The sequence below is a fragment of the Myotis davidii genome, unplaced genomic scaffold (genome assembly GCF_000327345.1).
Source record: "Myotis davidii unplaced genomic scaffold, ASM32734v1 scaffold24, whole genome shotgun sequence".
In the NCBI taxonomy this organism is placed as follows: domain Eukaryota; kingdom Metazoa; phylum Chordata; class Mammalia; order Chiroptera; family Vespertilionidae; genus Myotis; species Myotis davidii.
In genome coordinates, this window is record NW_006298312.1 from 3128001 (window position 1) to 3143335 (window position 15335).

General features: G+C 39.8%; 1 protein-coding gene across 8 annotated transcripts in view; it reads right to left on the reverse strand.

Moving 5' to 3' along the window:
• The window catches only part of ROBO2 (roundabout guidance receptor 2), a 709767-nt gene that overhangs the window by 48864 nt on the left and 645568 nt on the right, over positions 1-15335 (reverse strand). For 5 of the 8 annotated variants that reach the window (XM_015570594.1, XM_015570598.1, XM_015570596.1 and 2 more), the window contains 4 exons: positions 12036-12078; positions 10483-10610; positions 4506-4787; positions 3959-4084 (listed from right to left, as the gene is read on the reverse strand). In XM_015570594.1, coding sequence (XP_015426080.1) covers positions 3959-4084; positions 4506-4787; positions 10483-10610; positions 12036-12078 — 579 coding nt within the window. The remainder of the gene's footprint in view (positions 1-3958; positions 4085-4505; positions 4788-10482; positions 10611-12035; positions 12079-15335) is intronic. The other 3 variants (XM_006773936.2, XM_015570599.1, XM_015570597.1) reach the window with 1 other exon arrangement.

Below are 15335 nucleotides of genomic sequence, written 5' to 3' on the forward strand. Positions count from 1 at the left end.
TTCACCTTCCCTTTCCCTTTTATCTTTGGCAGAATGAGAGATATTTGGAGCAAAGAGAGCAGCGATCTTCAGGTTCAAGGATAAGAGCTTGATCTCTGGGTTTGAAGACTAGTTTCTCAATTACTCAGTAAGTTTCTCATAAATACCACGTTGATTTCCATACATGTAAAACATATACAGTTGCTACTTCTTTAGGCATTTTGAGGGTTTCAAGAGATAATGCATGTAGAGGACTCAGAATGTAAAGAATGCCCAGTAAATGTCAGTCATTCCTACTATTTTCTGATTTCTTTTGCCATACCCAACTCCTCTAAGCCAAAGAGTATCCCCTGAATAGCCTAATTTTCAGATAAGAATAATAAACCTACTTGAATTCACATCTCTGCTATTTTTATTTAAGATCGTGAGCGTTAACCCTCTGTTTCCTGATAACCCACCCAAACAGGGACTGTACATTTTTCTGTAGTATCAGAACAATATCTCACTTAAAAAAGGAATGGGCTGGGACACAAAGCCCATAGCTTTTCCCCTAGTCGTGCCTCCTTTATTCTTTATATTTATGTGTGTACAATGCTTTTTCACTTTTCATAGCACTTTTAGAAATGCAACATGCTCACCATCAGAAGTGAGTGACACAAATAGGCATGTTCTTACAGCTCCATTTCATAAATGAGAAGGTATAGATCAGTGGTTCTCAACCTTGGCTGCACATTACAATCACCTGGGAATCTTTTTAAAATCCTGATTTCTGGGCCTCATCCTCCGGAAATTCTGTTTCTTTGTTACTAATGTTGTGGCCCCACCCCACAACAAAGAAACAGAATTTCCAGAGGATGAGGCCCTGAAATCGGATTTAAAAAAAGATTCCCCGATGATTCTAATGTGCAGCCAAGGTTGAGAACCACTGGTATAGTTGCTTTCTGAGTGTTGCATGGCCCATATTCACACAGTAAAAGAATTAAAAAAAAAAAAAAAAAAGCAGCAGCTTTTGTGGAACTTAGTATTTCTTAACCCAAATCTGTTGAAGTCCTTACCCAAGGTCAAGAAAGCCATTATCCAAACAACAGACTTAAAAATGAATTGTGGAAACAGATTCATTAAGGGAAGTTGTAAGGACTTTCCACCCAATATCACATTCCCCTCTTTGGGGAAATTTCTGTACCCTTATTGTAGACAGTCTTCATAGCACTATCAATCAACACGCTTTGTCTTCTTATAGCAAGGAGCTGGGACAAGTGTGTTCTTTGTGGTGGGCATATGGCATAAACTAAGAAAATCAAATTCTCTTTCTGAGATCTAAACCGTGAACTAAGTGAGCCATAGTTTGTTGCTGTTGATTGCAAAGAAAGGTCCTCAAGCATTTCAAAGGGAAGAACTGCCTGTGTTACATTTTAGGAAAACATATTTTGCAAATATATTTGACCAATCTCTCTTCAATGCAAAATGTAAATATTTGGATTTACATTTATGTATGCTAAACAAAGGCCTTCTATTCAGAGAAAACTACAAATACAGCTAATTTTCAAATTAAACTTATAGTCTATTTTTAAAATACTGCTGTATAGCCAAAACCGGTTTGGCTCAGTGGATAGAGCGGTGGCCTGCGGACTGAAAGGTACCAGGTTCGATTCCGGTCAAGGGCATGTACCTGGGTTTTGCGCACTTCCCCAGTGGGGGATGTGCGGGAGGCAGCTGATCGATGTTTCTCTCTCATCGATGTTTCTAACTCTCTATTTCTATCTCTCTCCTTTCCTCTCTGTAAAAAATCAATAAAATATATTTAAAAAAAATAAATAAAATACTGCTGTATAAAAAATTTAGTTATTGATGCTGATATTGAACTACATATACACATGTATACAGGGCAAAGCCTCAAAAATGTATACACACTTTAATAACTGATATTTCAATATTAAAAATAAAATGTATTTTAATAAACACTGCCTTTATAATTATTCAAAGTATGTGTATACATTTTTGGGATACCCTACATATATAAACTTATGATACAGATGCTATTTTAAAAGATCTGAGATTTTTTTTATATTTTTTTAATGGTTGGATTGTTTACGGAAGTGTTCATAACTTATGTTTGAATAAATTATAAAAGTTTCAAAGAGGGTGAGAAATTCACTCAAATAATTCTGAAATGTCCAATTTTCTTTATTACTGCAATTACTTTAAATTGGTTTCATGACTATGCACAAACTAAGAAAATCTTATAATATGATATGATTAGATATCCATAGGGCAGTTCGATCCTAAACTTGAACCTTAGGAAACATATTCATCATTATAAGAATGAAACAAAGTCTATATTAAACTCAATTGAACTGAACTAAAAGGGAATATTAAATTCACTTCCACCTCCTAAAGAATGCTTTCTATCACTGATTTAAGTGACTTTACATTCAAATGTAGATGAAGTAGTTACTACTATGCATAGACATATGTAAATGTCACTCAGGAAATTAATGTATTCAAAAAGAAATAAGCACTATTGTGAATTATGTTCAGCTGACAATTACTCAAAAGATAACTTCTAAAACTCAGTGGCAATCAACATATACAGAATATTTTTATGAAGAATTCACAGAAGGTCTTATATATTCCATGGGTTACAGCATATAGATAGTTTTTATATCTATATTGCTTGAGACTACATATCTTCAATAAAATAAGCCTAAGATAAATTACTTTTTAATTATTCAGGGCTATTGTGAAACTCATTGTAAATAAGTGACAGTATAAATGATATGTAAAGATATTCAAAAAAGTCTTCTATTATATTAAGCCAGTTTCACTTCGTAACAGATGTTTAAAATTTTCTGGATTCTATAATGTATTTAATTCTACCAAGATGTAAGAAGAGCAAATGGCCCATTGTAGAGGGGAAAAAAGAGCATTAACATTTTCAAATTGAAAGGGTTCTCTCTCCTGAGGAAAAGTCATTTAGTAAATGTTACACTAATGATGTAAAGAATTAACTCTTTATGGTCTTGATGCCTGGTAGTTGTGTAACATATAATACACTATATTCCTTTACTAAAAAGCCTGTAGTTTAAAAAAACACCTTTGTAAAATATGGGATATCATGAGTATGAAAAATTAAGCAAGTAAGGTCATGTAAATAATTAGAAATGTGCAAATAAAGTCATCAGTCATACAACGTACATGTTATGGTTGGAAGTTAGAGTGTGCCTACTACAACCTCTGAATTTTAGATGTGAGGATCCTTTGGCCTGGAGGATATCACTGATATTACTTATGACAGGTATATATTCCTGCCCAGTAAAATATATTTTCCCCTATACAATACCTACTTTATAGTTGTAGTTTGGCTAATACATCTCAAATATATATTAAAATTTACAGTATAGAAAAAATTATCAATATGAGAGACTATATTTGGGGGGAAATTAAATGTGAAGGGAATGTCCCATATTATCATTCTTATTTAGTATGGTGTTAGCACCTTACTTTAAATAATGTCATTTAATAGACAAAAAAATGTATTACATAACATTTTGTAAAGATTGTCCAAAAATATCACTGAAATCCTGAAATGAAAATCTCTAAAATTATTTGCATTCAGTTGAACTCATTTTTTAGTGTCCATACTATGTAGTTGACTTTCCCGTATGATCATTTTACTATTAAGTTTTCTTGAGGCTTAAGTAGGGTTCTAGGCAGATCAAATACATTTACTCTTTAATGAACAATATTCAGTAAAATGGTACTACTTTTCAGTAAATATATCCTCGTACACTTAGTACATAAGGGGTGACAGTGATTTTTACCCCTACAGGCAAGCATGGTTTCATTAGGATAAACTGCTATTGTCATGAAAGATAAATGCCTGATCATGGCTGTGATTCAGTTTTCCTCATGGTTGTTAGGAACACAGGTCATATGCTGGTGACAAACAAATATTTCTCCTTACTGCGATGAGACCAACCTGAGAGACTGCCACTCCGCTCTGAGCTGTTGTGAGAGCTGGTGGTGCTGAAATCCTGTGACTGGTTGTGTGGCATTCTATTAGACAATCCCTCAGCCAATCGGTAGTCAGGGATGTAAAGTAAGGCTAAGGGTTAAAGGGCAGAGGTCACAGTGGCATCATGTGATTAGTTCACAGCACAAGCCCATGCAGAACATGCAGTTAGCAACTCAGAAGCAGATGTTGGAGGACAGTGGAGGAATGTTTGGCCTATCCTGCCTAATGGAAGTTGAGATGGATTACTGATCACTATTGATAAAGAGCTAAAAGGATGAAAACGATTGGTGTTGGTGTTTGGTAGTAGCAACGGTGGCGGTGGTGACAGTGGTGGTGGGTTGGTAGTAGTGGTGGTTGTAGGAATTGTGCAAGGTACTGAATACATGCTGACATATGCTTTTAGTTTAGTGAACCTGGTAATGAATCACTGAACTGAACAACAAATACTAATTTTTATCTCATGCACAAATGATGTAAAAAGAAAACCTCAAGAAATAAGAACCTGACTCACCATTGTTACCTTTATTCTGATCAGGTAGAGAATAACCAAATCCCATCAGATCTGTTTTCTGCTGAATTGAGCTTTTCCATTGTGGATCAGGCAGATCAACAGCCAACTCATGAATGCTGTTGGAATGCAGGATCTGTGTCGTGGCATATGGGGTAGCCTGTGTTATTTGGCTAGAGCTGTTGTAAGTGGTTTTGGTTGTGAAGTCAATGCTGCTATAAATGGCTCCATCTGAGAGCATCGTTGCTGTTTTATCCCCTTGGCCTGGAACCGGTGGCAGCACATCTGTGATGAACATAGGAAAATGAAACAGTTTAATGATGCACAGGAAGCCCAGAACTATCAGGACTGAAGATGAAAAATATATGTGTCATCCTGCATGTTTGCATTTCAGCTGAAATGGGTTTCATGAGCCAATGAAGGATAGATGATGTACAACCTTCGCCAAGCTGTCAGCCTGGTGACAGGCAGGCCTACCGCTCTCCTTCATGTCTCGCTGCTTACCACACATCTTTCCCCATTTTCTTCAACTATGAATGAGAATTTTGGGATATTCCACTACAAAAAAATGCTCTCAGTTGTTCACTCTGTTTTAGAACCAATAAAAGTATTACCTCTTTTCAGAAGCAATAATAAGTGTGAATATACAAACAATGGATAAAAATATATTTTTCCAAAGGACATAAAGTACAACTGCTGAATAGATGCAAAAAATTCCAAAATTATAAGATGGGACTATGAGGTACATTTTTCTGAAGTTTCAATTTGCTGTTTATCTGATTTGATTTCACAGCTTCAGAAATGGAGTGTAAGTTATGGTAGAAATTTCATTTTCTTGGATAACAAAAGAAACTTTTCATGAATATGTCATTTTCACAATGCAGCAGGATTTAACTCCATAAAAAGCAATCTGAGTGGTCAGAGTTTAATTTATGCTTCCACCTTTTAGAAGTGGAGAATTAGAGCTTCAAGTTGTAATACAACAAGAGTAAAATTAAACTTTAGGAACTACACTGAATATCAAACAGTCCACTTAATATTTATTATTTTGGTGTGCTAAATTAGCTTTATGTCATGCTTTATAATTCAGAACTACCATCTCTCTCCTGAAATCTAAAAAAATAAAAATAAATAAATCACTAAATAACATCATTTTTAATCATGGAGGTTAAAAGTGAATCTAATCCTATATAATAAAAGGGTAATATGCAAATTGACCCTAACAGCAGAATGACTGGGAAAGATTGGTCACTATGACACACACTGACCACCAGGGGGCAATGCAGGAGCTGCCCCGTGGTGGACAGTGCGCTCCCACAGAGGGAGCTCTGCTCATCCACAAGCCAGGCTGACAGCTGCCAGTACAGCGATGGTGGTGGGAGCCTCTCCTGCCTCCTCAGCAACAGTAAGGATGTCCAACTGCAGCTAGGCCTGCTCCCCACTGGCAAGTGGACATCCCCTGAGGGCTCCCGGGCTGCCAGAGGGGTGTCTGACTGCCAGCTTAGGCCCAATTCCCCAGGGAACGGGCCTAAGCCAGCAGGTGGACACCCCCGGAGGGGTCCCAGACTGCAAGAGGGCACAGGCCAGGCTGAGGGACCCTCCCCGCAAGTGCACACATTTTTGTGCACCGGGACTCTAGTTATAATGTTTTTTAATAATCTATATTTTAAAAGCCACACTTCATAGAACTTGAGGACATCAACCAACTTTAGTTTTTCATTATAGGAAATTTTCAACTAGTTATAGTATTGTAACATTAAATAATAAACCAAATCATGTTAGTACCAAAAACCAATTTATCATCACAAGGAGGAAGTTTAAGTAGGAATTTAGTCAAAATATCCTCAAAGTTTTCAATGGTAGCTAACAGTATTTGAAATATAAAAATATTTATTTTGTTTTCATATTTTTTTTTGTTTTCATATTTTAAAAAAGCTAAAATTTGTTGTTTTGTTTTAAATATATTTTATTGATTTTTTACAGAGAGGAAGGGAGAGGGATAGAGAGTTAGAAACATTGATGAGAGAGACACATCGACTAGCTGCCTCCTGCACACCTCCTACTGGGGATGTGCCCCCAACCAACATACATGCCCTTGACCGGAATCGAACCTGGGACCCTTCAGTCCACAGGCCGACACTCTATCCACTGAGCCAAACCAGCTAGGGCAAACCAAAATTTTTAAAAGATGAGCTGTTCAAGGCTATAGAGTAGTCTGGTAATAATAGGAACAGCTGCCATTTTTTCAATGTCTATTAAACCCCAAGCACTGTGAGGGATGCTTCACAATTATATTTTATTTTTATATATTTCATTTTACTTAATCCGCACCAAACACTGGTAAGAATTTAGAACTGATGCCCAAGCCGCAAAATAACTTGTTCAATGTCACCCAGTTTGTGAGTAGAGTAAAAATTAGAATTCCAGACTTTCTGCCTCCAGGCACATGCTCATTCTATCATACTAGGTTGCCTCACCCAGTAACTTCTGAGACATTAAGTTTAATAGACTCAGAATAGTTGAATCTAGTCCTGGGTTTCCTGCAATAAATCTACCTAGAAATATAGAAATCTTCCAGTGGATTTATCCAAACTTTCTGGAATTACAGCACTACCTTCTTAATTAATCACCTCATTTTTCCAGTGTAACTGCATTCTCCACCCAGCAATGAGCTGGATGACTTAAAGCAGTATTTGGAACCTAGAATTCTCCTCTTAGAAATCTACGAGTGGTTTCTGGTCATGCTTTGAAGAAAGTTTAAAGTCTCTGTGTGGCTTAGAAGGCACTCTGTGACTTTTTACCACTTCTGCCGTCTTGCACTTTATATTCAAGTCACTAGATAATTAATTTCTCCAATAGGTCAATATCTACCTTATATCTGTACCTTAAATTATGATAGTTTATTCACCACACATCTTTTGCCACTTTTTTGATTAATTCTTAACTCTGCTTCAGGTATCGACTTAAGTAACACTCCATTCATAGAACTGTCTTACTTCCAATGGGAAGCTCTCATGTGGGGTATTGGCAGCACAGCTCAAGTCCATTTGCTGTCTGCACAAATTTTTGCTAATGGAAAACTCATATATATGTGCCAAATTAAACACTGGGACCAGAGACTTCTCTAATCAAGTCTTTCTCTAAACCCACTGATCTCGTATTGACTGGATGGAAAGATGGAGGGGGGAGAGTGGTGAATATTTATAGTAGGTCCAATCCTGTCTCCCTATAAAGACCTATGGAAAGAACCCTGGCACCAAATTTTGGACACTTCAGCATGTCAGCTACTTAGCACCTTTTTGTCTTTTATTTGGGATACCAGATATCAATTACAGAACTACAGGAAAGTTCTCACTCAACATGTTAACTTTAAGTGTATGCTCATTATCTTAATATATAAAGAGCCAGGGTCCGTCATGACCTAAATATCCAGATGGATGACCAAACACCAGACTAGGGTCCCGGCCGTCACAGCAGGAGTCTGTCCTGGGTCCCGGCTGCCCACGGTGGGAGTCAGTCCTGGGTTTGGCCACCTGTAGTGAGAGTCAGTCCTGGGTCCTGCTGCATGCAGCACGGCGGCAGGAGGGAGCTGTGGGCCCCAGCTGGCCACCTGTGGCATGGTGGTGAGAGGGAGCTGTGGGAACGGAGCCATGCTGCCATCAGACTGGCCTCTGGTTCCCTCCCTGTACACACAGGCTCTGGGGAACTGGAGCGATGCTGCGATCAGACTGGCCTCTTAGTCCCTGCCCACTGGCCTGCAGGTCTGGGGAACCAGAGCCATGCTGTGATGGGACTGGACCCTACCTGAGGGGTCCTGGATTGTGAGAGCATGCACTTGGTGGGGTGGCCCTCAGCCCAGCCTGCCCTTCTCACAGTCCAGGAGCCCGCGGGGAGTGGACCTAAGCCACAGTCTGGCCTCCCTCTGTAGGAGTTGACCAGCCAATCAGGGTAAGGTGATGCCCCCAATCATGCCTCTGCTGCTGCCACTGCCGGCCATAAGGCTGCCTGAGCCTCAGCCATCACGGCCACTGAGTTTTGCCTGAGTCGTGCTCAGCCCTCATTGCCTGAGCCTCGGGCCCTTGAAGCAGCAGAGGCCATCGGTGGCTTGCCAGAACCCCAGGCCGGCCCTGGGCAAGTGGCAGTGGCCTTCGGGAGCACTTAGAGTTGCCACTGCCATGTGCGGAGTGCAGGCCGCCCTTTGCCGGCCTGCCTATCCCACCTGCATCCCCGAAGCTGCAAATCCCTGCCCACACCTGCTGCTTACGCAACCTGCTGATTGGTCATTACATGACAGCGTCCGGACCAATTTGCATATTACCTTATTATTAGATAGACTAGAGGCCCAGTGCACAAAAATTTGTGCTCTCAAGGGGGAGGAGGGTCCCTCAGCCCTGCCTGTGCTCTCTCACAGTCTGGGACCCCTCAGGAGATAACAACCTGCTGGCTTAGGCCTGCTCCCGGCTGGCAGAGGGCAGGCCCAATCCCTAGGTGCAGCCCCTGGTCGGGCTCAGAGCAGAGCTGATTGGGGAGTTGGGGCACCACCACCTGTCGTGCACAGAGCAGGGCGGATTAGGAGGTTGCGATGCTACCCCTAGTTACGCTCAGGATAGGGCCGATTGGGGGTTTGGGGCACTGCCCCCTCTCACGCACAGAGCAGGGTCAATCAGGGGGTTGAGGAGCTCCCCCCTGTCACTCACAGAGTAGGACCGACAGGGCAGTTGGGGCACCGCCCCCTGTCACACACAAAGCAGGGTGGATGAGGGGGTTGGGGTGCCACCACTGTCACGCTCAGGGCAGGGCAATGTGGAGGTTATGGCTCTACCCCATCACACACAGAGCAGGGCCCGTTGGGGGGGGTTGGGGTGCCTCACCTCGTCACACACAGAGCCGCAGGGCCGATAGGGGGGTTTGGTCGCTGCCCCCTGTCACACTGATCCCAGTGCTGGGAGGCCTCACGGCTCCGCTGATCCTGGTGCTGGGAGGCATATTACCCTTTTACTATATAGGGTAGAGGCCTGGTGCACGGGTGGGGGCCGACTGGTTTGCCCTGAAGGGTGTCCTGGATCAGGGTGGGGCGTACCACTGGGGTACCTGGCCAGCCTGGGTGAGCGGCTGAGCGCCATTTTCAGGCTGGCAGGGGACTGAAGCTCCCAACCTGTCCTTTTTTCCTTTTTTTTTTTTTCTGAGCCAGCTTTAGCTCTGAGGCTCTGCTCTAGCTATGAGACTTCCGCTGCTGAAAGCAGGTTTCTGGCCTTTGTTTACCCTTCTGTATTTGAAACAATGTTGTGGTCCTGCTGGCTGAAGCCCAGGGTTTTGTTTAGCTTCTATTTTTGTAACATAGTTGCTTAGAGTGCAGCTGAGAGGTCAGCAAGGCAGGCGGGGAAGCTTGGCTTCCTCCCTCACTCAAGCAAGCAAGCCTCATGTTAGCTTCCAGCTGCCTGGCTGCTGGCCACCATCTTGGCTCTCAGTTAATTTGCATATCGCCCTGATTAGCCAATGGGAAGGGTAGTGGTCGTACGCTAATTACCATGTTTCTCTTTTATTAGATAGGATGAGCATAAAGACCATTTCTCTTAATATTGATATTATATTTTTACTGTCTGCCATAATGCCAGGTACAAAGGGCATGTTCAATAAATATATGATGAATGAATGAGAGAAGTGAAATAGCTAGACCAAAATTATAAGCCCTGTTTAGCAGCATAGTTCCTGATTTTAGTAATCTTGTACTAATAGTCTTAAAAACAAAATATATTATGAATATTTATCTTCTTGGTTAGTAATGACTTCCTTATAAACTTAGTTTTACTCAAGGTAATATAGTAAAATAGTTTTATAATAAAATATTCCGCAAATGTATTATGCTATTAGTATACGTGCTTCACTAATTTTAATTATCAAAAATACTCTTCGGTATATCTTTAAAAAATCTAGAAAATCCAAGAAAACAAATAGCAAAATTTTGAAAAACATTACTTACCTCCACGCCCAAAATTCCCAATCTCATTTGGGCCACTATTGCTATTGTTGACTGGCAAGCTTGTGGCTGGCCACGAGTCAGCAAGCCACGGATAATTGGGGTCCCCAGCATTTAAAAGGCCTGGACGGCTAAAACAGAAATTAAAAAGAAATCAACTCATGAGCTCAGTGGGAGATGTGGACACCAGTCTCATGCACTGAAATTAAAAATTTAAGATTTTAATTTACTTCAAATTAAAATGTGTATGCTTTCTAAAATGAAGAAACTTTAGCAGTTCATTAGGTTATATGTAGATGTCAGTGGAAGCAGAGGGTCCTGCCTGGGATTCTGCTGACATCCAAGTGAATTCTGTCATCTGCCCTGAACTGGTGGGAATCAGTAACATAGCAGGATCCCCAAATGAGGTTTGATGATGAATTGGCACCTCAAGGGAACACTTGCTCAGAGTGACTGCTCAGTATCAGCCATTTCCAGGACTTGGGGCTATTGCTGCCTCGATTCTTGCAAGCCCCATATTTATCTGTCCCCTGAATGCTGTAATCCCTGTTATGAGCCTCATGCTTGATTTAGGGACTTGAGGAAAATTAATGAATAGTATTTATACTGTTCCATCAATAGCACATTTCCAGATTTTCTAAATTGCAAAATATAAGGGGTATATGTTACAGTTTTCTTCTAAGGTAATAAAAGATCTACTGTGATCTCATCTGGCATGTGCATAAAGTCCATGAAGAAAACTTTCTTCGCATCATAGCTAATAAAGAATTCACATATTTAATATTAAAGTTGGAGATTCTAATTCCTGTAGAGATTATTAAATTATTTACAAATAAATAGCAACATTTATAACCATTGTACTTTTTTTTAATAGAAATTCTGGTATAATTCCTAAGAAAAAAATGAGTTTCTATGGAAACTGCAATAAGAAGATCCAACTGCTTTCTTGCTACATACAGTAGTTCTCATTAGACCTAATCTCTTTTTGCAAAAATATTGATTAAATGGGAGATTGGACGTTATTACCAGAGCCTAATTACAATCTTCATATTGGCAAAGGGAAAACAGATGAGGATATATGAGTTTGTTATCAGATTTTATCAATTTCAATTGAGTATCTAAAGTTGTGGAATCCAGTCCTATCAATCTACAGCCTATTCATCATATATGAATCATTTACTTTGTGATCGATTATGTGTAATTGTTCACTCACTGCAATTTAGTGAGAGCCAATAAGGAGTCTTAAACAACAGCAACTTCATTTGCTAATGTCTAATTAATGCAATAAAAATCCTGCTAACAAATGAACACATTCCTTGTGATATTTACTACTAATTTCTTCAGGGACATCTGGGAGATATGAAACATCTGGACTTGATTTCTCTAAAGTGCACAACAGATAGATCATTAAACCTGTGGTAAGCCATTTAATTCCTCCTAGAATTCTCAGACGTGTAAGTGATCATTTATTACAATAAAACCTCTTACTATAGTTTCCCTCATCCTGATTACAAATGGGAATAATAATAATAAAAAAAAGAATCTCCTTAGCATACCTTCCATTGCTCATTAGTCCTCCATCTCCTCTTTGAAATGTAACTGTAAAAAAAAAAAAAGACACATACACACACGTAGTCAATATTAATTACAACTAATAAAAAGTACATATTGGCCTTTAGTTTAGAGCTGAGGCCTCTGGGAATTTTAATAAAATATAATTAACGTAATTGTACAGAGAGTAGAAAGGAATGATTTGGCTTAGGGCAAAGCAATGAGTTGCTCCAACTTTAAAAAGACATTTAAAAATTCTTTAAGCCAAATGTATGGTTAAGTCAAAGGGACAAGTTTATTTGGATGTCAAATGTTACAGATGTTACAATTGGTGTATATATTTAGGAGCATTAAAAACTGACAAGTTATGCTGGAGAGTTATGAAATCATGACTTTTATTATTAATATATGAGAATCCTAATTAGAAGAAGTGCATAGAATGCAAATAATGGAAAGTGAAACAAGATAGTCCAATGATATAGGTGACACAGGTTGAGGACATATTCCTCACCATCACATATCTTTTTAGGAGCACTGATGAGCACTGTGAGTTGAACAGCTATAGTTACAATACATATGAACTGTATTTAATAGAGAATGATGTATTCAGTGCTTTGTTTCATCATCCAACACTCACAAAAATGTTTTCAAATAATACGGAATATATTCCAATTGTATGTAATGATTACAAATCCAAGTTCTTTGTAAAACTATGGAACTTATTAGCAACACCAAGAAGCATTCAATAGAATCACAGCTGGAGAAGCCACTCCCTCCAGTCACCAGATTCCATTCAACAACTAACAGCATGAAAGTGGGCTTCATGGGATGAAGCAAAGAATATCAATATCAGTTCAGGTCCATCATTGCTTGTTCAAAACCTTTGTAGCCAAATATATTTGAAATCCAAAATATATCAAATCTGAGAAAGGGAGTAAGTTGCATTGTATGGAGAGGGTCTAGACAACAAATTATATATAGTTAACAATATTTAGTAATTTTGCAGGGAAATGTGAATATTCATGATTAGTAGGATAAAGTCTGCAAATAATATCACATTACTTAGGATGAAATGATTTAACTTGAAAATTAGGCAAAATATTTGGTATTTAGAAACTTATGGATGTCAAAATTAAAATTATGCCTCAAATTAGTATGGATCAGCTAAACCAGTCACTGGAATGAAGGGAAAATAGCATTTCAGGTATGAAAACTCAACATATCTTATTTTTGGAAGACATTGATTTTATTTACAATGTGTGTTTTTAACTTAGTGAGTAAAAATAAAAACAGACGAAAATATATGAATTGATTCATATTTTAAGTAAACTGAGGAACCTATTGTTACTCAAAGTATACACATACTAAATACTTTTGTACATTCTCTCTGTAATTCATCTGTCCCCCAAATTTCCACTATCAAATATGATCACGCTATACATTTTTTAAAATTTCCAAAAACAGTTCTCCAGTCCTTTCCTTAAGTTCGTCTAATGGAATCTGTCTCATGACATTAAGGTAATTCGATCATATTCCCAAAGATCCATCAGAACCTTCCTGAGGTACTACGGCGTGATGCAGTGCTTTCAGGGATATTGGCTGGCACCTGGAGTATTCCACCTTACAAATTTTTGAGGTAACATCTCAATTGCATTATAAAACAATCGTAACATAATATTTGCATCAATTGAGGAATATTGCTACTCTGTTTTCCAGTGGCTCACTTAAGTTCTGGGAATCAGGAATGGGCGGTGTGTCCACCACTCATTGGGTACCTCTAATAACTTCATTTAACAACAAAAAAGAAGAATTAATCTGAAATATTTAATGAAAAAAACTGAGCATGAGAGGTGTTAAATAGAAGTCTGATAAGGGAAATAACCCCAACAAAATGTGAAAACTGTACAGCTAATTAGCTCTCCATCTGATGTGACTTTCTAGTTACATGATTTCTATGTGACTGTTTTACTCTGCTAAAATAGAGTTAAGAAAGTGCCATGAATATCATTGTTAATATGGAAATAAGCAGGCACCAATGGGCTACACCTCAAAATACCCTGTTAGGAGGTATATAGGGAGAAGCTAAGTATTTCTCCCTAATTTAGATTCTCTTTTTTCCCCACCTGAAGTCTCTGTTGGTGACAGAAAAATAAATGACATTAGAGAAAAGAGGACAACTGATGAGGCACAGAATTGAGTTGCAATTCTAACCAATGGTGAATTCTTTACAACATGCACCTCTGCATACCCACTACACAAAAGCAAAAATACATAGTACATTGTGTAAGTACATAACTTACTCAAAGTGGCCTATACACACCATCCTATATAATAAAAGAGAAACATGCAAATTAGTCATCCCTCTGCTATGCTCAAGCCATGCCCACAAGCCACACCCACCACCCAATCAGAGTGACTATGCAAATTAACCTGGCAAAGATGGCGGTTAATTTGCGTACTCAGGTGTCAGGCGGCCCAGGAGGCGGCAGCACCCGTGGCCGCAGGCTCCCGGGACCTTCGTTGGCCCCAGGAGGGGAGGCCATAGCCACACCTGTGGCATCCCAGGACCTTCACCGGTCCGGGAGGTGAGGCTGCCCGTGCCTAGCCATGCCCGCGGGCTCCTGGGACCTTTCTGGCAGAGAGCGGGAGGTTTGGAGGACTTGAAAGAGTAAGAGACCACTGGACATACAGAGAACGAGAGAGAGAGGGTGGCTTGGAGGGTGTGGCTCCCTCTGTCGCCCCAGCTTCCTCATCACAGCTGTGGAAACTGATAGCAGGGAGGAGGAAGTCCCACCTCCACAGAATCAGCCAGAATCACCCGTTGGTCAGACAGCTCTCAGTGGCCTGATAGCCAGGACTCTCATTCACCTGCATCTCAGACTGTGACAGTAGAGAGGTGGGAATATGTCTAAGAACAACTGTTGATACAATGTAGCTCTGCAGCCGAAAGATGCTGGTGTTATCGACAGAAAATGTCTGCAGAGCAGCGTGAATCTGATCTTGAAAGAAGGTGGCGCCTGCGACAGGATGTATCTGACCACCAGCTACTGGAAGAACGTCGCTTTGAGGCCAAGAAACACCAGCGTTATCAACAGAAAACGCCTAAGGAAAAACGTGCCTTTGAAGTTGAAAGAAGGCGTTGGCGAAGACAGAATATGTCTAGAGAACAGTCATCAACAAGTACTACCAATACCGGTAGGAACTGCCTTCTCAGCGAAAATGGAGTACATGAGGATGCAATTCTTGAACATAGATGTGGTGGAATGACTGTTCGATGTGAATATTGCCTATCACTAAATATTTTT